General features: G+C 40.0%; 1 protein-coding gene across 1 annotated transcript; it reads right to left on the minus strand.

Annotated features, from left to right (window-relative positions):
* Positions 1 to 874: 874 nt before the first annotated feature.
* On the minus strand, positions 875 to 22,070 carry SERPINE3 (serpin family E member 3). Its single transcript, XM_086476997.1, has 8 exons — positions 21,812 to 22,070; positions 17,155 to 17,388; positions 15,646 to 15,843; positions 10,222 to 10,420; positions 9,063 to 9,163; positions 4,554 to 4,640; positions 3,139 to 3,222; positions 875 to 915 (listed from the first exon to the last, which is right to left on the minus strand). Exons 1-8 carry the CDS (start codon positions 22,068 to 22,070, stop codon positions 875 to 877), a joined length of 1,203 nt encoding a protein of 400 aa, XP_086333123.1.
* Between the last annotated feature and the right edge of the window lie 962 nt (positions 22,071 to 23,032).

Below are 23,032 nucleotides of genomic sequence, written 5' to 3' on the forward strand. Positions count from 1 at the left end.
TTTACCCAAAATCTTTATGGGCCTGGGTTTCTGATGCTTGTGCCATGAGTTGCTGAATCTTGTGCTAAAACACTCACTGTATCCCAATTTTTGTCAGGATGGTGGGGAAAAAAAAAAAGCCCAAAACATTTTTCTAGACGATTTTAGCCTTATTCAGTGTTCTTCAGGAATGTCCATTCCATATTGTGTTCACTTAAAAAAAAATAAAATAAAAGGTAGTGAAGGTAGTGCTACTACCTTTTCTGGCAATAATATCTGCTTGGTCACTGATTGAGTGGGTATTTCGCTTCCTACCTGTTCTGTCAGTTTTGAAACAGCCTCTCAACTTGATTTCCTTTTGATGACATTTTGCTCTTTCCTTATTACTTTACTATCTCAGCTGGGTTATACCTGCATCTGGGACTAGACTGAATTTCAATTTTGTTCTTAAGTTTTTCCTTCAGAACAGGAAAATAAAGTTGTGCTTGAAAAATAACATGTATCACAAAGCTTTCTTCTGGGATGCTTTCTTTTGGATGACCTACATACTCGGCAACAGTGAAGCTGACTTTAGCCATGATGAAGTTAAGCAGAAGCTGTTGGCTCATATTCTTAAACATTTAGGTGGCAAAATCTGCTTGGTTTTTCCTCCAATGTTTATATGCTTACTGTCTTCACTGCAGTTCTGGTGGTGCTAATGATTCCTAAACAGCTGTAAGTTTCCATCAGTGTGTACAAAGGAATAAGGTAGTGGAAGGCTTGCTCAGTCTTCCTCTTGCAAAAGTGATACTATTTAAGCAGTGTTTTAATGAATACATATAATGTAGCCTTTAATGTCGTTGAAGGAGAGCTCACCGTAGGAGGAACAGAAGACAGTGTATTTCTCTAGTATTTATTATGAAGGATTTGTGACTCTTCCTATAAAGAGTACTGAACCTGTAAATGAAAACAATGTTAACATTATTTCAGTTAGGGACCACATTTTCAAAGTGTACTTCATAAATTAAGCACAGAACTGGCAGATTTGTGATCATTCATTGCTTGTATGCGACTGCAATTGCCTGCTTGCCTTAGAAGAATTTGAACATTGCTATATTAAAAACAAAAAGTCCTTTCCAAATAGCCCAAACCCAAAATTTGCCAAAACCTGAAACTTATCCAAACCATTGGCTAAAGAATCACTTCTGAACTAAGCAAAACAGAGCCTAAATGAATTGTTCCATTGTGTTGATTTTGTAGTTACAGAAGGCATTATTACAACCCCTCAAATGAAATCACTGCCTCAGATTCATTGGATTTCTGGTTCAGTTGTTTATATTGTTACCTTGCCTGTTCTTCAAAGGGAATGTGTTCAAACCTGAAATTCGGTTTAAAAAATACCCAAGCTTTTTCAATTATTTCCAGCAGAACTATGCTATTTTAAGTCTTGAAAAATATATTTTTACTATTACTAGAAGACTGATGCATTGAAGACTTTTGTTCTACATAAAGATTCATTGTGAACTTTATGGGGATAGTAGGTTTTCAGCACCTCTAGTTAGGTTAATAAACCATATTAAAAGCAGGTCTTGTTTACCTTTTCCCTTTTTCATACCCAGACAATTTCAGTTGCTAAGTCTGAACAAAAAAAAAAGTGACTATTTTAATAGTTTTCACATTTTGCATTAAAAAGCTTAAATTACTGGAATGTCCTTCTGATTTTGAGTTGATTGGAAGGTATAGATTTTTTTTTTATATACTTCATATAAAAATCCTGGTTTACAATCTGGTTTCCTTCCTATTTATATGATTTATCATATGCTGTAAACTGAGCAATTGTATTCACGGAAATCAGTTTGTTCTTAATCCTTAAGAGTCTGTGGCTCAGGTTTCATAGATCAGATCAGCTTTTAGTGCCTTTTTTTTTTTTAAAATTCTGCATTTGCCAAGTAAAAATACTTTTATTTCTTGAGTTGTAGTGATTGCCAAAGCATATTTAAAACAAACCCCCCACCAAGGTAGTGCTTTTCTCTTTAAAAAGATGTGTTTGCATTTTGGTCAAAATGTAAGATGTGGGTTTTTAAAGCAGAATATTACATACACAGGTATTCACTAAGAGTACAGGGTGTGTTTCTTGGAAGCAGAAAAAGTGATTCTCTGGTCTTCTTGCCAGGCCCCACTGTTTTGCTGAACCCTATAAATGGCTATATGTTCCCTGGAAATCTAAACAGGTGTGACCCCAGTTATGGGAGAAACTTGGTGGTTTGAAGGATTTTTAGGAAAATACTTAAGGTGCAAATTTCCTGCATCGTGAACAACGTTGAGAGTTGTTGGAGTGGCCTGATGCTTTGGAGGAGCAAACACCTGCTAAATGTGCATAATGCGATTCTTCTTTATTATTGCCAACGAGCTCTATGATGTTTTCCTTTGGCAGAGATTCTGGAGTAACTTGCGTGACTGGACATCTGAAGTGAAACATAGTCTAACACTGAAGCCAGAATTTAGCCTGAATGTCTTGTGAGGGTACTAAGTAGTGAAGAGTTCAGATGTGTAAAACTTATCTCCTCAAAGGTGTTAATATTCAATATATGAAGGAAGAGAGACTTGCTTCTGCGTATTCTGAGCCGTAGCGGGGCAAAAGATTGTTGGTCTTCGGAATTTCTGAGCTATCCCCCTAGAAACTGCTGAAGTAGGAATAATATAGGAAGTTTCAGGCCATGGAGTCCTGGTGCCTGCAGGTGGAAGTCTGTTTGCTGTGTGCCATCTGTGTAGGCATGAATAAGGTTCATTGATAGGGAAAGATTTATATTTTAACTTCTTCAGCTATTAATCCAGCTGATCCAGCCCATTTGTAATTTGAATTGCCCTGTGACGGTCAGTCCCTAATCCTGGGGCATTTAAGATCTATAAGATTTTTCTACTGCTAAGATTATGGTAGAAAACTTTTTGAGCATATACTGCATATACATAGAAGAGGCTAATCTGGCTTCCCTGGCTACCATGCCTTCTTTTTAAAGAAATTAAACTGTTTTCTTTATGCTTTAAGAACCCTAGACCCACTGTTTCCATGTTGTTGAAATTTCCTGAACTGAAGAATGGCATGCTATTTACAAAAAACATGTCATTGATTTCAGTGCTTTTTGTGAAGAATTCTGCTACTGAAATGCAGAGCTTGCGTACCTGTATTAGCTTGTCTCAGGAAAAACGTGAAAGGTCTGTCTGCTTTGAAAATAGGCGTTCGAGATCTTTTTAGTAATACCATTGCTGTAATGCAACAAAGAAAACATTAGTAATATCCATTTTCTTTCCATGTTCTGTACGGTGCCTTCAAGCTCTGATGTTTAGTACCTTGAGTTTTGGGTTGCTCTGCTTTAAGAATAAAACAACAATTTTACCCAACAGGGTAAACAGTCTGGGTGAATGAAGAAGTCAAGCGTTGTGAGACTACGTGCAGGTGATTTGTGTGTATTTCTTTGCTGAAGTGAGTCTGGCTTTGGATTTCAAAGACAATGTAATTTTTGGTGTGTCACAGCCCTAACTCTGCTGAAGTCATACTGAAGTCGTGAAGTCTCCTGAGACACCCAGATCTTGCCCTGATCTGCAGTCAAGGACCACCAACATTTGCAGTGTGCACATGGAGCACCTCTACAGTCAGCACAGCCCAGGGAACCAGAAAGGTGAGATGTCTTAACAATCACCCTTCTGCTGTGCTGATGTTTGTATAGCTTGAGGACATGTTCTGCCTCTCAAGAAGCAAGCAAGTGGCAGTAAAGCCTACGTAATCCATGCAGGGTTCTAGGGCTGCCATTGCTTTTCAGGCTAACTTGTAGCATCTCCAGAGCATCTGAGGCTTCCAAAAGAAAAAAAAAAAAAAAAAAAAAAAAGAAAAAGAAAAATGGGGGTTGCATAGCTTAGTAATTTTGTTCCCCTGTTTTATGTAATTTGTGATAGAGGATTTCTATTGAGATGTCACCCAGCTTATGAAGGCCATTTATTGACTCTTGTCCATAGCTGAGATGTCACTCTGAATCTCCCCATACAGCCAGCCCCAGCTGCTCACGTGAAAACGATCTGTTAGCAGAAGCTACTGCACACGAAGGTCATGCTTTGAAGTATCTAAGAAACAAGCCTGTTGTCTTCTTCATGAACACAAAACTTTCCCATTGTTACCTTCAATGCTATCAGAGAGATCACCTTTAAAAAACAAACCCGCTAACTGTGCAGGAGCTATAGATAAAATGTTAGTAACCTTTTTTCATTCTTTGCTTTTAAGGTCTGAGCAAACAGATTTAACCAACAGAAAAAGTGGTTTATTTTCTCAAACTGGATTTTCCCTGGGCTGGTAAAGCTGGTTTTCACTTGAGCCTTTGCATGTTAGTCTTAGATCAAAGATTAAAAAGTTCTTATGAACAATTACAAAGGTAAAATAGAAGTGTGTTAAAAATAAAAGTTTAAATTTAGTTTAGGAATATATTGAAATGCTACCATGTTTTTTTTTGGTTTTGTTTCATTTGTTGGTTTGGTTTTTTTTAAATAAGACTGGTAGTAGTGATAAGCTCCAGAGGTGACCTGTAAAGTCTGTATATTTGGTTTACCTGTAGCTCCTGATGCCTTTGTTCCATCTTCTGTTATTTCAATCTCTGCCTTGTGAATAGCTTCTGAAACATAAAGGCTATCTTGCTCTGCAAAAACCCAGAAATGAGTATTAATAGTTATTTTCTGAATTTCATTGCAAACACTACTTTTTTTTTTTAATTCAGAAGGTTTTTACCTTTTTTTCTGTGGAATCTAAGGATCACATAACTATTAGATATTTCAGCCTGGCGACTAATTCAATGACTGAAACTGAACTGCCCTAAAGTTTGGCTAGTCCGAAGATTTCCAGTCCCTTGTCATTTAGCTGGAGCAGCAGTAACTGCATCATTGCCTGATGCTGCGGGACAAACAGTGGTGTATGCCTGGCCTCTGCTCTATTCCATTTTTAAAAAATGAAAGAAAAATTTCTAAAATATTATTAAGATAGCACTGCTTACAAAATACTTAATGCCTAGTAGAAGGAATATAATTTTAGACAATGTTTAGCTTTGGAGAAATGTACTGCAGTAACACGAAGTACATGCTTTCCACCTTGTGTGAACTGATGCTGAAGACAATACCTGTCACATTATAGCTTCTCTTCTGTCAGAAATTTCTTTCGTTGGTTCCTTCAGCACATCAGAAAAATAGCACAGTGCAAACCTGCCTTTCATTTGCTTTTTCTGTATCCAGCTTCCGCATTAGAAGATCCTCAGTTCCAATTTTGATGTTACTTCTGATTTTTCATCCTACTATGGATGACTATAGACAGCCTGAATATCCAAGCTAGCTTAATATTATGGACTTTTTAGCTCAGCGTGTAGCTGAGCATGTCTACTTTGGTTTTTGGAACAACGTGACCTTATATGCAGGGAACTTGGAGAACAAGCTGAAATGCTCATGTGTGTCTTGAACTTATCTGTCTAAACATGTCCTTTGTCACAGAACGCACCTTGCTTGATGGCCCAAGTGCCTCTTGAATTTTATGTGAAACAAGGATCCCACTTTCAGACAAGCAGTGAAGTTCTTAGGAAAGAATCACTACTGTGAATGTGAAGTTGGGGTATTTTTCTGCTTAAGGGCATTTCTGCTATTGACGACTCATCATTCAGATCTGCTTTCTAGTCTGGGGGAGGCGGAACAACAAGATTTTATGTGCGTATCGGTGTAGATCTGGAAGAGCTGTGAGGTGTCCTCGCATTTCTGCTGATGGACCCAGCTGCAATCTGGCCCATTTCCACTGATGTCCAGTGGTGGGAGCTGGGTTCAGGCTTCAGAAGAGTGTCACTTCGACGTAATATAGGAACATCTTTAGAGTGAGATAACACACGAGAAAGGCAACGTTAGGTTACTTTACTCTAGGGAAGACAGCATGTCTCAGATCTCTGTATTGCTAATGGGGGGAAGCAGGTCCCTTGACAGTGTGAGTAGGAATGTACATATTTGACTGCCTCTGACTACAGAGGGAGCCTTAAGTCATCGTTGTGAATACCCTCTTCTCCCTCATTTCTACCCATGTTTACTGATTCTTTAATCTTTATGACTGCTTTCCCACTATATGGACAACAGTGGACTGAATGCTGAATGGGAATTACTAGTTTGAGAGGTCTCCTGGTTGGGGTGGAAAGCAGGGTTACATGGTGAGAGTAGAAAGTTATAAACACAGTGAGGACAATGAATGAATTGAGGAACCGTTGGAAGGGAAATTGCAGAAAAACTGCTCTTCAGGAAGAAATGATGGAACTAGGACATAAAATGGAGCTTGGAAAAAATTAATTTCTGAAAGATACCAAGGAAAGTCTGCTGACTGCAGAAGGCAGAAAGTGGGGAACATTGAGAGTTTTTTTTCTTTCTTGTCTAGATCTGAGGATTGAGTCTGACATATAGGTGGTAACAACAAAATACTAAAAGAGCATTTTGTCTGTTTCTATATGAATTTTGTTCAGTCAAAAATCTGGAATGGAAACAATCAAGACATTGTGTCCAGTTCTGGGCCCCCCAGTTCAAGAAGGACAGGGAACTGCTGGAAAGAGTTCGGTGCAGAGCCACAAAGGTGATTAAGGGGGTGGAACATCTCCCTTATGATGAAAGGCTGAGGGAGCTGGGTCTCTTTAGCTTGGAGAAGAGGAGACTGAGGGGTGACCTCATCAATGTTTATAAATATGTAAAGGGCGAGTGTCAGGAGGATGGAGCTGGGCTCTTCTCGGTGATGTCCAATGGCAGGACAAGGGGCAACGGGTGCAAGCTGGAGCACAGGAGGTTCCACGTTAACATAAGGAAAAACTTTTTCACTGTGAGGGTGACAGAGCACTGGAACAGGCTGCCCAGAGAGGTGGTGGAGTCTCCTTCTCTGGAGACATTCAAAACCCACTTGGACGCATTTCTGTGTGACCTACTCTAGGTGGTCCTGCTCTGGCAGGGGGTTGGACTAGATGATCTTGTGAGGTCCCTTCCAACCCCTAACATTCTGTGATTCTGTGTGATTCTGTGAAAACTGTGGAGAGGCAGAATTTTTTTAATTGGATAAATCTAACATATTTTGGAGGGAAAAAAAAAATAGAAGCTTTCAGGCATAGAGAAGCTATTCCAGGTCTGAAATGAAGTAAAAGGTTTGTTTGCTAAATGTGGTCAGAGAGTAAATATTCTAAAGATTACAGATCCTGCTTCGTATGGAAGAGGAACTGAAAACTTACCTGTTCTTTTTCCAACTGTATCTGTTAGTTAAATAAAAGATAAACCTTCCTTATAAATTCTGCCTCGCGTAACACTTAGGCCATCATAGCTATAACCCTACTATTACGATACAAAACTAAGTAGTGTAAGAGTAGAACTGAGAAGGGCCTCCATATAACCTTTAATATATAACCCCACCACAGGCAGGAACAGTACTTTTACAAGCCTTACTCCATATGACGAGAACCACCAAGTTGCATACATAGGAAAGAAGCTGCTAAATGATATTGCTTATGATGAAGTTAATTTCCTCAAAGTATTTATCTTATGAATCACTTTATCGGTATATTAACATTTGTTTGCAATAAACAAAGCAGTAGGCTTTAACAAAAAAAACGGGCAGTAACAAATTATTTTAATGTGCATTTCTCTGCAGTTTGAGATATATACTGCAATAGAATCTTAGAATCATAGAGTTGTTTCAGTTGGAAAAGACCTTTAAGATCATCAGGTCCAGCCATTAACCTAACACTGCCAAGTCCACCACTAAACCATGTCCCTAAGTGTCACATCTACATGCCTTTTAAATACCCTGGACAGACTGTTCCAGTACTCAACAACCCTTTCGGTGAATAAATTTTTCCTGATGTCCAATTTAAACCTCTCTTGGCGCAACTTGAGGCCGTTTGTTCTTGTCATATGGCTTGTTACTCGGGAGAAGAGACCAACACCCACCTCACTACAACCTCCTTTCGGGTAGTTGGAGAGAGCGATAAGGTGTCCCCTCCGCCTTCTTTTCTCCAGATTCCTCCCCAGTTCCCTCAGCTGCTCCCCATAAGACCTGTTCTCCAGACCCCTCACCAGCTTCGTTGCCCTTCTCTGGACACGCTCCAGCACCTCAATGTCCTTCTTGTAGTGAGGGGCCCAAAACTGCACACAGTATTCGAGGTGCGGCCTCACCAGTGCCGAGTACGGGGGTTATAGAACAATGCCATGTTCAAATTTAAAAGTGCTGTAAAAAACCCAATAAGTAATGTTCCTTCTGAGGTTCATCCCGGAAAGGCATATTTTCTGTAAAAGCAGGTTTGTCTGAATTGGAGCAATTTAATTTGTTCACTCACACACACAAGAATTGCATGAACTCTCTGCATTTTTCTGAGCAGCAGCCACTGAATCATTGGTATGAGCAGAAATATCTAAGTTGAAATAATTTATATTGCTGGAAGTAGTCAAAAGAAAAAGAAAATAGATAATTTGGATTATTTTAGTATTTAATAGGCACAAAAATTTTCCCCAGAGTGGTATAATTTCAGACTCCCAAAATCAAGGCAGTTTACAATTGTAACACTAATATTTTAGCAAAGGGAAAGTATACTTTAGTCCACTGGTTGCTGGATTAGCAAGACAGCATAGCATGAGCATGTGCCAATATTTTTTGCAGTGTCAGGAACTGGAATACAGACTTGTTGGACCAGCATCCCTAACTGTTAAATGACTATTTAAAAACACAAATAGGAATGCAAGATGTACTAAAGCATCCTAAATTTCTGAATAAATAACTGTTTCCAGGCCTACACTGTCTTGACAGTTTTAATCTTAAAGAAAGAGAAGGAGAATAAAAAAAAGGGCAAGACCAAACCCAACCTTGTCCCTTTCAGATTCCTCTTGCCTACAAAACAGCTCAAAATACAATTGCCAGCAATAAAGTAGAACCATTAGGTGTGAACTGTGTTTTAGAGTTTCGTTGAGGAACAAGTACAATCAAATCAGAAGGTCCAGGTCTACTGAATCATTCAAATGTAAGAGTCTACAACTACTGGGTCAGTGATTCTGTTTTATTCAGCCAAGTCTCTTACCTGAAATGCCTTTAAAATTAGCAGTGATGGGATCAAATGCGTCTCTGATTCCCAAGGCAGAAAAAACTGTCTTTAGGTCAAGAAGGCTTTGAATACTGAACCTGAAATTAATATGAAAGATTATATTTAAATTCAGGATTTGTAGTTTCATAGAACTAAAAGGTGGAACAGAAGCAATTTATTTCAAGCCTTTGCATTTCATCCATCTATTTCTGTAGGAGCCCACTGCGCTCCATCTGATTAAGTGTACTTTGCAGAAAAGCAACTCATCTTCACCTGGAGACGTTAACAGAAGGAATCCCTTGCCACCACTATTGCAATCAGACCACCTCTCAGTCTTTTCAACACATGTACTCTGCATTTCCCCAAGTGTCCCCTTTTTAACAACCTTTTTGGCTGTAGCAAAGGGCCTATTGAAACATTTGCCAAAGATTATCTTGGAGAAAAAGAATACTAATGTACAAATTGTTTTTCAGCGCTTCATTAACGTGAGGAATACATTGTAAGAGAAGTAATGAAGCCCTTCCATGCTGATCCATACAATAGCTACAGCCACAGAAGGCCCTCCTGCACCTGATTCCTCCTGCTATGTAATTTAATTTGAATAGATGATAGAAAATACCTCCAGGATATGTGCATTTACTGGCAACGGCAAATGAGTAATGTGGAAAATGGATGGCTGAAACTGGCTTTGTGCACAGAAAGATGGTATGACTAGTGGGGGGCCCCAAGTTCTTTGTAGGGTACTTTTGTAGCACACTGACAAGTTGTAAAAATAAGCTATTCCATCTTTTTAAAGGTATTTATTCTTTCTTAAGCAAAGAGAAAAATGGAGTGTGGGAAAGGGCCAGAACACTTTTCTTTTTTGGTTCCTTAAAGGATTGTTGTATTCCGAACAAATTTTAAGTAAAAGCTGTGGGATCAATTGAAATACTTGGGTTTTAGAACAGTACGGAGCATACCAGAAAGTTTTAGCATTCCCGCCTCACCTTTTCATGGCCTAAGAAAGGGGTAGAGCTTTTCTGTCCATGTGATGAATAACAAAAACGAAAGCATCTAATTTCATTTTGCCTCACACATTGCTTGTGTCAGCACTATCACACAGAATTCTGTGACAACTGGAGTAGTGAAGCCGTCTTGGAGCACTAACATTGCTTACCTAGGTAGGAAAATGTCCATCTTTGTTCTTTTTAAGCTGTTGGCCCAGAGGGTTATGGTTTTGGCGGAAAGGTGAGACTCAATTCGGGACAAAGATGTTCTTTTGTGACTGGGAAGCACTAGGAACATGCTGAGTTTCTCCCCCAGGTAGGGTAACTCGACCACGCTGAAACCTTCCAGAGCTGCAGTCTGGAACTGGCCTGTGAGTGGGCAAATATAGATCTTATTTTGTCATTCATATGGGGAAAAAACCCTGAAACCCACAACCCAAACCTGGGTCAGCAGACGGTTCAGAACCCCAGACGTGGGATAGAAGGCATTGCCTCTAACGCATGGGCTTTTGCAGCCAGCTCAGGTTGCTCTTAACTCACAACAGTAGCTCATCTGAACAGAGCCAACTGTGTTAAAATAAACAAACAAACAAACACATAAATAAATATCTACATATATCTTGGCAGAAAAATACCAATGACAGTAATAGGACCTGAAGCACTGTCTTAACAGAACATGGGTATTTTATTACTTTCTCGTATAGTAGCTGTCCTCCTTGCTCAGAGTCTAAAAAACATTACCAAGGCAATGCCAGTATCTTCATGGTGACTGTTCTTGCAGTGCTTGTTCTTTGAATAAGCTTACCATTTTCTCTGTGATTTCCACCAAATACGGTTCACTAAAAATTCACTACTGAAAGAAATTACAAAAACAAAATTGGGAGTGTCTTATTGAATTGACTGAAACTACTGTGCCTCATTTTTCTATCTTTACTACTCCTAAAAATCAATTGTAACTTTATTTCAAGAAACAAATAGCTACATTAAACAATAAAGTAGTTAGGTTTATGCTTATTTAAGCACCAAATTTCTTATATTTGAAAATCTAGGCCTAAAACATATCAAAATCATATGAAGGTAATAAAAACTAGTTTCAAACGTAAGAGCTGATGGGCTCCTGAACTTGTAATTAGTTATGCAACAATTTGTAACAGCCATTTAAAAGTGCCGCTTTAATTCCATATTTTCAATGAACAATTAGTCCAGGCATCTCTAATGGACTTTTTTGTACAGTAGAACAGGTTCAATTATCACAATTCTGGTTTCTTATTTTTTCATCTGTTAATCCAATAAATAGCATTTCAGAAATATCAGCAGTAGTTAGCAGGCCAGGAGTTAAATACAAGTTGCAAGCAAATGGCTTACCATTGCCATTGCTGCAGGCCATCCAAAACTAATCTACTCCCTCTTCACCCAGCAGTACTAGTTGTATCTTCAAGGGTGGATACTCACGCTTTTTGAGTCAGTGGTTGTAAATAACAGAATATAGGTAGCTCATGTTCATGGTACCTAAATATTTGCCAACAAATGGGTAGCTATAGGATGTCTCAAATGTTTAGTGTACAACATTTGTTAGTTTTGCAGATCTGGATTAGATAGGATTCATTAAGTGTTTGTATTCTGCTAGATTAATTTTCGGTCTCTTAGATTAGTCCTCCTGATGTGCAACATGGAGAGGGAACTGCACTGTTGAAACCACCTCCCAGCATATGGATCACTTTGCCACAAAAAACTTTCTGGTTTGTAACAGACAAGCAGGGAAGATTTACATTTGTAGAGCACTGGACATAAGTGGTTTAACCTGGGGGCATGCCAATATTTTTAAGTCAGCATGTTGTGCGCAAAGGTTATACAGATCTTATTTCTTAATTAGAAAGAAAATCAAAGGCTTGAGATTATTGAGTCAGAACATTTAGTGTTCCTAACTTGAACTGCTTTTGAGCATCCCATAAGAATTATACATATGCTAAATCAGTATTCAAATATAGTTAACAAATTTCTTGGAAAAATGAATATGTAAAATAGCTGCAGTGTTTATAAGGCTTGTGTAAATAGTAATGTTGACATTTTCTTGGAGAAGTGTTAATTGTCCCCAGGTTGATTTGTTATCCGTGGCCACGTTAAAAGGATAAACAGTGTTGTAAATGCTGAGATTGGTAACAGGCCACAGCTAATCTATCTTACTCTGTGTTTTTATCCTGATGGTAGACAGCTGCTATAATTTGATAATGAAGGAAAGTTATCTCATGCCTCTCTTTGCTGTAGTTTGTATTAATTTCAAACTGATCCGTTAGAAACGTTTCTAACATTTCTAGTGACAAAGACTGAATTGGCCCTATCAAATCTGACAATCAGCAAATTTTAAATTATAACTCTCATTTCAACTTTCCTCAAAAGTCTCTCCATCTGCGGAGAGCTCACACATTTCAGACCAGATGAAAAGGTAATTCCAGTATTTTGGTTAACTTTCTTCTTCTGTGCAAATATTTAATGCTCCGGCTACTGACTTAAGTACAATAGGATGGAATTCTTGTGTTTAGGCAAATGGTGAGATGACCACAACTGACGATTTCACATCAAGTTTGAAAGGGCTCAGGAGTACATATATGGCCAGTCTGCAGCTCAGCTGCTAGAGTTCTGATCACTGGTCTTTACCAAAGATCTCCACTTGTATAAGCTCCCTGCCTTCAGTCATTTTAGACCTCTCATTTCTTTATCTCACTCTACTAAAAGACAAATTTTGGAGAAAAGGTCTGTTCTTGAGCTAATAGCTGTGTGTTAGTCTCAATAAACCTGTTAGTTTAACCGAATAGCTCACGAAGCAATGAAGGGTAATGCCATTCCAGATTTCAAAAGTAGCAAAAGCCCTGCAGCGAGCTGGTGATACAAAATCAGGGGGCTGAAAGATCATGAGTCAATGTAGTAGTTTATATGCCTCAACAGCAAGGATGATAAGGTGTAGGGTTTTGGAAAGGGAAACTCTGCACTTCTGAGTAAAGTCAACTAACTTATAAAAGATTCAGGTGCAAAGAGGATGGCAGCACTCCAACTCAGGGGTGTGAAGGCACTCAGGAGCTGGCAGTCCTAGCAGGAGGAAGAAGTGTGGTGGACACACCATGGATGTCCCAGAAGAAGGAACACCACAAAGAAAGACCTAACAGTAAGGACCTGTTTGCAAAGAGCGGAAAAACTGATTCCTTAGCCAGGTGAATTATGGTTTAGAGATAAATAGGCATAGAAGTAATGAGTGGCCAACTGCCTGCCTCACATGACTGTTGCACAGAAAAGGAAAATGTTTTAGCCATATAAGCAAGAGAAAAAGGAAGGAAGAATGGTGCTGCTGAACACTGTGAATTTAATTTTTTTTAGATTCTAAAAAATTATTTACTGGAACTGATGGGAAAGAAACAATCTGATGAAGTAGCAAAGGATAATGGTGAGGTTCCTAAAGGAAATGAGGAAAGAACAGGAGGTATTACACCACCAGAGACAAAAACAAAGTTTAAACAACTTCAGAGAGACAAATAATAATCTGGGGCCTGGATGATCACCACCCCAGAATATGAAAAGACTTGGATGTGAAATTGCGAATGCGTGAGCAAAGATTTTCAGTAGACCTGTAGGTTCAGTTGTGTCCCACGACTGGAAAAGAGAAGTATATTTATAAATGAAAAGAAAGTGATCTGGGAAATTTTAGGTCTTTGAGAAGTTTCAGAACATACTATGGAGAAAAGAATAATGAAGTCACAGAGGGAAATTGAAAGGGAGATCAATTGCAACATCAGGTTGACCTCAGCACACAAATCTATAAGTTTTTTTAGCTTGATAACTAATTTGATAAAAAGGCATAGATCCAGCCATCTAGCTTTAAGTAAAACATTAAACATAGTTTCACTATGGCACTATTTACAGGTAGCAGTGATGGCAATTAGAGCAAGAAACAAAAGGCAGCAAGCATTCACTTGAACGGGAAACCATAACGAGCCAAGTTAAAAGTCAGGCTCCCAGGTCGAAAAGGAATTACCAGTGCCTTTCCAAACCATTGCCAACGCTCAAGACTTGTCAAAAAGTCAAACAGCAAGGTTACCGTGATGACTGCAGGGCTTGAAATGAAAAGGTGGTTTAAAACCACAAGAAATGTATGTACCTGTGGATATTTCCCTCTCCTTGATATACCTACGTCTCATCAGCTGGAAAAAAATGGAGAAAGAAAGAAGTCCCAGGTGGTATCAACCTTGAGTAACCACGCTGACCTGATTCTATGGTGCACTGCACAAGGTATTTTTAACAAGTCATAGAAAGACTAAGCATTTTATTGAACATTGGTATGACCTCATTAAAAGTATTATGTACATTCCTGGTCACTTATTTTCAAGAAAGATTAATTTAAATTGGAAAAGTGCAGAAAAGGACTAGTGGAGATTTGGAGTATCTGTTTTTTTAATAGATTAGAAAAGCCTAGCATCTCCAGCTTAGCTAACAGGAAATTGAGAGGCAGCTTGGTGATTGGCAAATACATTAGGGAGTAAATATCAAAGCTGAAGAGAAATTATTTAACTTAAAGGATAAAGCTGGCACAATGCTAAGAGATATAAATTGGTCTTGAAAAAATTTAGACTTAGAATGAGGAAGGTTTTTACCAAAATGCAGTTCTGAAATTTAGGGTAGAAGGGGAAGGAGCTTTTTATATTTTGAAAGGGATTGTGGAGCTAAATGGAAGAATTCCTGGTGGTAGAAAATTGAGCCCACAGCACAAGTCCTTCAGTCAGTAACCCACGTACTCCAGGCCTTTGAAAGGAGCATACACTATATTCATATAGTATACAAATAAATGTTTGACCTGTATTTATACTGTTTTAAGCCCATGCTGAAAGCATCCACTGATTCGGTGTAAGGGCCATAAAATTTTCTCTCCCCTTTGTTGTAGAATTTGTCCCTAAAGATTTACAGTTTTACCCTAAAGCCTTGGAGAAAGGCTGTGACCAGAGACAGGAGGTGTGGGTGTGCAGTGCTGGTGCTCCCAGCGCTCTTATCCTCTCTCTGGTGCTCACACACTCAAGGGACAAACAGTGATTACGCTGAAGAGCTTAGAAATTTTTTACCTGCTTCACAAATCCAGTTGGTAGAAACTTGATCTTGTTTTAGTCCTAACTGCCCCTCTGTCATGGGATCAGATGTGCTTCCTAGGATCCTCCTTTTCTGAGCAGCTTTATTTAACAAGCTCCCTGCTGTTGCAAAGGACTTTGTATACCAAAGTACCTCCAGTCTCTCCTGTTCCCTTGTCCTGACATGTTATTGTGGTGCCTTTCAGATGTATGCTATAGCTGATAAGTTTGGTACGGAGTGCTGGGAGGTGTTGGTCTGTGAAGGATGGGGCATGGACAATGGCAGGAACCATTTTGAATACAGGATCTGTTTTGTGATTGCCTGGGATTATAAGAAGTCAGTTCAGTCACCCTTTGTTTGACTGGATTTCTTCTGAGACTTCTCCAAGCTAAGAAAATAACACATCTTAGTGTGGTAGCTGTGGAAATTAAATAAATAAAACTGTTACGTGTTGTACAATAAAGCAAATCTAAATCAAGGACAGTTACCGTAGTTAACTTCGGCTGTGTGATGCATTGTGGGCACTTTCAGGTTTGAGCCCTCCGCTGTGGTAAAAGGCAACATCTGGGTATCCATAAAGGAAAACTTCTTTTGCCACGTGCTTTTGAAGTACATGGTGCTCACCAGTGTGACCTGGCTGAGTGGTGACACAGCGCTCCCCAACGGCATGCCATGCATGTCCCCATCTGCACAGAAAAGAGGAGGGGAGGGGGACACATGCCATCCTACTCGCCCAGGCCTAGAGACCAGGTCTGTGCGAGTAAATAAAACAAGTTGGGATGTCTCTCCGTTCCTAAGGACAAAAGGCACAACTCGCAAGGCACTGCTAAATCCTTTGGCTTCCCCTCCCTACCTGCGCACAGACCTCACTCCTGTTGCCTGTTGGTCCATGCTCTCCTCTGAACCAAGCTCAAATTAGGCAGTGCTGATGGCCAAAGTTGTGCCAGGACTGTGTTACTTGCTGGACAGCATGGATGACAGCAGCCTGGTGCTCAGCACCATGCCCTGGCCCTAACCGGTCTTCTAGCTTAAACGGGCCCACATGTATCTTGCAGTCGTTCATCTTTAGTGCCAGAAATCCCTTGTGAAATGGATGCGTGATTACAGACTGCTTTATGAAGTAACTAAGTCAACAACTGAAGCTCGTATCCTAATTCTCCCTCTCTCTTATTTATCTGGCAGTTCAACTGATCCTCCTTTGGTTATCTCAAAGATGCTTGAAAGTGTGAGCCACTTTTAATTCATCGATACTCCTATTAGTACCTCAGTACGAACTCCCATTTCAGTTCCTGCTTCTAGAGCAATACTTTTCTACCATGAAGCTGGATCACTTATTACAGTTCATTTGAGAAGGACAGAATTATTTTTTTTTTTTCGATAGCAGCTTAATGTGTGTGTTTAACATCACTTTACATGTTGATGGCCAAATTAACACTCATGTAACTTAAGCTAATGGGGCAAATTGGGGATTAATTTGGTCTGCTGCTTCTAAGGACTTACTTTTTCAATTATTTTTTCATTAACACAGAATTTAATTTAATTATTTTTCTTGCTTGTGTGCAAAGTAAGTTCGTTTTATTTCCCATTTTGACTTTTTAAACTCAGAGTCTGACTGCTGCGCTTATGGCCCTGTGTGTTCCCCACAGAAGCATGAAAGCATTCAATGCAGCAAACTCAATCCCTGGGGAACTTGGCTGCTCCTCATTAAAACTGGAAACACTGCAAAGGACTGCCATTTTGAAAATTAGAGGAACAAGGCCAAGCAGTTACCAGCTTGATACTACAAACTTATACTCACAGATTCAGACCTATTCCAGCTCTTTCCTCAGATTAGAAATGAGCATCAGCACAAGAACTATGTTTCTCAGCTCTCACTCTTGGTTTGGACAACACAGGGCGTGGCAAAAAATTTTATAGTTGGTTAAATACAGGTTCTCTCATTACTCTTATTTTACATTTTATCCATGTGCAATCATTCTCACGGGCTGTTATGATACCTCCAAGGTTACCAGTGATCCAGTCCTGTGTTTGGGCTGTGGTTCTGTTGGGGTCAGTGAAGTTGGTTTGCCGCAGGCTGCTGTTTGCCCAGCCCACAGCACGTGAAGCGAAGATGGGCGAGAGCTGCACGCTGGCATCCACGAAGAAGGAACATGCCAGCTGAACCACCGTGCCTTGGCTGGAGTTGATTGCTCCTTCGTACACTGCATGTAAGAAATCCTGCACGATTTGATCTGCCAGGCAAGAGAGAGGAAGAAAGTGCAATTATCATGTTGAGGTGAAGGACAGCAGAGATTGCAGCAGCACTTGGCAGGTCTCAATGCCAGTGCTGACACAGCTGTCTTCTGAAAGTTAAAGCACTATAGCAACTGAAGCACCCTTGACTTTATGGGGTATTACTGTCAAGCACTACTGTCAAGGACAGTTCTTCATATTGCTGTAGAAACCACTCTAGTGCAGATATGTCAAGTGGCCAATTTCACATCAGGCTGACACCTCCATGCAAACACAGCTCTCAGAGTTCATAAGGAACACTATTTTCTTTTGGGATGTCTCTGGTTTCCTATTTCCTCTGGCCATGACTGGCTGAGCTGCTGATGCTGCAATACTGTCATCTCCTTCTCCTGCCATTATCTATGCCACCCATCCCAGGAAAGGCATCTCCCTGACTGCCTCAGGTCTGTCTCTACTACCCTTGGCCCTCATGTGTGGTCTTATTTCTTGAAGGATGGTGCCGCAAACTGGCCCACTACTGCGAGTGAGCCCTGGCAATGAGGTGGTGAGTTCCTTTGAGTGTGTTACAAGTAACTCTTCTCTTCGTACAACCCACAGCAGTGTCTGCTTTTTCTGAAGTAGAATTATATTTCGTATTCAATATTATTTTTTATTTTTAATTCCTAAAAGCCCTCAGATCCTTTCCTAAAATTCTATTCTTCAGCTTATTGTTCCCCAATTTGAATGGCTGATTATTCCTTCTGAATGTAGAATTTTGCACTTAACCTTATTGAATTGTGTCCTATTCACTTCACGCATTTCTCCTATTTGCCGGGACCCTTTTAAATTCTATTCTGATCTTCCAAAATGCTTGTATCAACTATGAGCTCAGAGTAATTCAAAAAGTCAGTAATGTATTCTATAGTTCATTGTCTACTAATGGAAATAGTTGAATAGTGCCCCAGTCTCCTGTTCCCGGGGATCTCATGGTAGTTCATAGAATCATAGAATGGTTTGGGTTGGAAAGTACCTTCAAAGGTCATCAAGTCCAACTCCCCTGCAATGAGCAGAAGCATCTTCAACTAGGTCAGGATGATGGTGGCTTCTGTGATGGATACAGGGTTGAGGTGTGGGCCCAACAGGAACATGAGTCTTGCAAACTTAGAAGATCTTCTGGTTTTAAAATCACAAAGCTCCCCTGAAGGGTAATTTTGCAGCCGTTTCTGGCTGTCATTATTTTGCTCACTGTAATTGTTTGTGATGGGTTGGTTCATGCTGAGGTGACCTCCTGAGTCTTGGGACTTGCACTCAGTCTGAATGGTGTTGATGGGCTCTATTTCAAATCTCCTCAAACTTCTCGTGTTCGTGGTTCAGCCCCTTTCCCATATCCCTTGTTGTGCTTTGGAGGAGACTTGCCTACATCCAGCCGATAAAAGCCTTGATGAGATGATTGTTACTTGTCTTTAAGACGTTTCCAGCACGTTCCTCCTCCCATAAATAAGCTTCCTCTGAGGACTGGAAAATGTCTGGAGCTTACTCTTCTTCAGCAAGACATCAGTGCCTCTTGGCTCTGTGGGACCACCAGGACCTCTCTGCTTTCCCTGAGGGAAGAGGCACCAGGTGTCCCAACTTCTGTGTGAAACCTGAGCAACAAATTGCCATCCACCATCTCCAAGGGGGGGATCTTTATTGTATCCCTTGCTTCTCCAGGGTACTATACTCAGCTCAGGTGCTCCTCTGCCTTGGCCTGAAAAGCCAGGGTGCCCTAGGAAGCCCTCAGGTATCTGGTTCCCCGTGGGCATGTCTGGGCTTGGTGTTATGACCCAGGCTGGAAGTCTTGGGTTTGACTTCAGGGAGTCCTTAGGTAAAGGAAGGCATCATCCAGTTTCTCCGGATGACTGCGGGTGTAGGCAGCACTGGAAGGAAGTCAGGCTGGGCTGCCACATGGGACATGGGTGGTTTGGTATGGCTAACCAGGGAATGATCCATCCTGCCTGGACTGACCTGCCCCAGGCTGAGCATCAGGTCAAGGGCAGGATTGCCACAGGCCTACAGCTGCCAGCCAGGACCCTGGTCTCATCAGGAGACTTTTACTGCATTAGTTCAGATTCTTGATGGGGTAAGAGGGGAATTTCATGTCTACTGATTTCTACAATGTGAGAATCCAGTGCATGTTTTCTGACCTAATAGTGCTCCTTTAATAACCTGAATGAAGACTAATCACCTATGGGAAGTTTGGTATTAACATTTAGATCTATTACTCTTTAAGGGATAAAATATTGAACTCCTTGAGCAGATGTCAAGGAAATTCACACGGTTTGAGGTGTAAAGTGCTTTTCTCGTGTGTTTTGTATTAGTGCAGGAGCATTTGGCAAGCTCTCTGGAGGATGCAAGAAAAGAAATCAAAGATGGTAAATTGGAAGCAGATGTTAGCGTGAGGTGTGGTATCCTGAGTTTGTAACTTCAGACATATCGAAGTGCTTAGCTAACCAAAGTCCTGAATTCTTACTCAGAAAACAGTTCAAAACTACTTTAAAATACTCTACCATTGATAGAATAAAACAGAAAGGAGAAAGCATTTTAAAGAATGTCATTTTGTCTGTGCTGTCTAGAGAGACATCCATTTATACATTGTTTTTCGTAGTACTAGTATAAAGGTGAACAAGTCTTCCAAACATTAAAAGAAGATTACAAGTGCATGTAAGAGCAGATTCTCTGTGAATAGCAGATGAACCATCAATGTTTTCATTGTTTTCAGCCTACTAAGGTTTTAACCACATCCTTCATTATTGTTTAAGACAGACCAATAGAAATATTAATGCAAACATCTAATGGAAGAAAGGAATTTTATCAGATATGCATACATATGTGATTTGGTTTTACTCATCTGATAGGAAATTTGATCTAAGTATTCAATTTATTTATTTGATTTAAACCATTTGAGGAAGTGGTTTTCTTCTCCGTCACTGGAAGTGTGCTGTGGCAATAGATCCCTTCCTACTATAATTTCACATTCATGTATTAATACTACTGAAAGCCAAAGTTCATGTGGCTTGTGCCACAGACAACTAAAACGGAGATAAAATGTCTGCTTCATATGATGTACCACATAAGAAGAAGTAAGGCAGCACAAAAGAGCTACTATGTTGTTAACACCCTCCTCACTTCTCTTCATTACATTTTGTGTGGAGATCTGTGTCTGACTTCCACTGTGTAATATTATTCTTAAGGTTCTTTCTTAATAACTGAACCCCTAATGACCAGAAGTGAGAAGCAAGGGGTAATCCTTGTGTGAATTAATGTTGTTTAAAATTACCCTACTGAATTTACAGAAACTGGAGTCTTACAGGCAAGACTTCATTATATCAGCTCATAATATAGATGCACTGTTCTTGTGTCAGTAGATGCAGCTGTATCTACACTATCAGCCAGGGTTAGCTCTTACTGCTGTGTTGGTTTTGAATATCAATGCTATACAGAATGGTAATGGTGATTAAGGCAGGTTACAGCACAGGATGGTGAAATTGCTGTAGGTTTTATCTTTAGTATTCATATGCTGAAAGTAAATTTTACGCTGAGACATAGCAGTGTCATCTCTATACATGTCTTGTATGTAAGCTGTAAGTTTTGAGGATGAGGCAGTCATCTGTTTTTCATAAACATTGTGCCCATGATGTAAAATAGTTTTTGACATGTAATGTGAGATGGTAGAATAATCCAGAGCTAAAATGAAAACAGCATCCTTAAATTCAGCTGATGTAATGCTAGATTTTAAGACATCTGCCTTTTCCATATCACTTCCAGATTCCCAGTGAGTTTATATTTTAGCCTGCTTTCACGGAAAGATGCAATTGCACCATTCATCTGTCAATGTTTATATCTCTCTGCCAGTCTCCTTCTAATAACTTTTAATCTTTTTGGCCAGTTGTAGTAACATTAGAAAAAGGTGCAAAGTCTTAAAGGCAATTGAATTTCTATAGGTTTCATAAAATTTGTTAACGGGATAGGAGAGAAAACATATGTGGGATTGGAGAGAAAACGACTGTCCTCTGCCTGGCACCTCCTCGCAAGGGACATAGGGGAGGCCAGGACACAATGGACACTATGAACCTCAGGGAAACCAAAAGCAATCCTGGTGTTCATGGAAGTAGCTTTTCTGGATGTAGTTGTGTTTTGGTGCAGTAAAAGACTCAGCACTGATCAAGAAAAAAGAGGAATAATATGCCTATCAAATACTCCCTTGAGTTCAAACACTCCCTTGAGTTTCCTTCGTCCAGCTGATACCTGCCTATCAAAGATGTAGAAAACACTCCCAAGCTACTTCTTGCAGTGAGATAGAAGACAAAAGTTTAGTATGATGTGTGCAATTACTGTCTCCTTAGTAAAGCTGTGAATTTATTGCAAAATCTAAGACAAGAAGTATTTTTTTAAGCAGTACATTACCATGAATGTTGTATCCTAGGGCATCCTGCAGCTCCGTAAAGGTATTTCCTTGAGCTCCGAACTGCAGCAGTTCCAAAGAAACAGCCACACTTGCTGGAGAGACTACCAGATTGGTTCTGTTCTCTGCTTCGGATACCTGCTGGTACAGATTGATGGCAAATTCAGTCTTCAGATCTTTCAGCTCATCGTAGGAGATGCAGTTTCCTTTGGTTAAGCAGCAAGCAGACAGGATAAATGCAGAGAAGAAAATGGGCAACATGAAGGCGAGCTTGGAACACTCTCCACAAGATAAGCATACCTGCAATGAATAATAAAGATATATTTAGAAAAGCAATAGGCTGAGCTGACAGAGGAACTTTCTTTTTCCATCAGTGTTAAGATATCACTTGCAATAGTAATGATCACTGTTAATATACTTGCCCAGGTCTACCCAGTAGCTATTGTGTAAAAAAACCCCACAACAGATGTAGGGACGTGCTGATGAATCTGCTGACTGACAAGCACTGAATTTTCCAGAATGCTGTACCCATATAGGATGGTCGGCCATTGCAGTGTGTGGAAACACAGAGCCCCTTGATTAAAAAGTTAGCTACCCGCACACATGATGGGACACCTTAGTGTGGTCTCTGTACCCACTGCTCCTTTCTGTCCCCAGCAGAAAGGGGGTCACATCCAGCACTCCCAGAAGGAAGGCCACCCCTCATGAGGTGCAGGTATTTAACTGGAAGCTCCAGACTGGGCTTTAGATCTAAGTTTGCAAAAGGCTGGCTTCAAATTCCTCTCCCCCCGCCCCAGATATTTCTTCTGTGAAATTTATCCCAGTGAAAAAAGGTTGTATTTGCAAAACACTCCAGTGCTTGCAGCATAAAATCACTGCTATGGATTTTTATGGGAAATCAAGCATTGGTCAACGTTATATTGAGACACTTAGATTCGTATTTAAAGAAATAATGCTAAAATGACAGAATAGCTTTCTTTACAGAATTTTGCCTTTTGAACATTGTATGCAAGTATATTTTAAAAAATATTGCACCTTCTTTCACTTCAGGATTTCCTACAAATCTTTCTCCATGCCCTTTGCTCTAAAGAGCACTTCTAATGCCTCGTATTTACTCACAGTTAGCTCTGTTAAATTGTCTTGCCTTTCTGTGTCCTTCTGGGTGTCTGAATTGAAGCTGTCTATGTACGTCTTGTCTCCTTCTTTAATAGGTAGTGGAGTAA

The sequence above is a fragment of the Leptosomus discolor genome, chromosome 1 (genome assembly GCF_034619465.1).
Source record: "Leptosomus discolor isolate bLepDis1 chromosome 1, bLepDis1.hap2, whole genome shotgun sequence".
In the NCBI taxonomy this organism is placed as follows: Eukaryota; Metazoa; Chordata; class Aves; order Leptosomiformes; family Leptosomidae; genus Leptosomus; species Leptosomus discolor.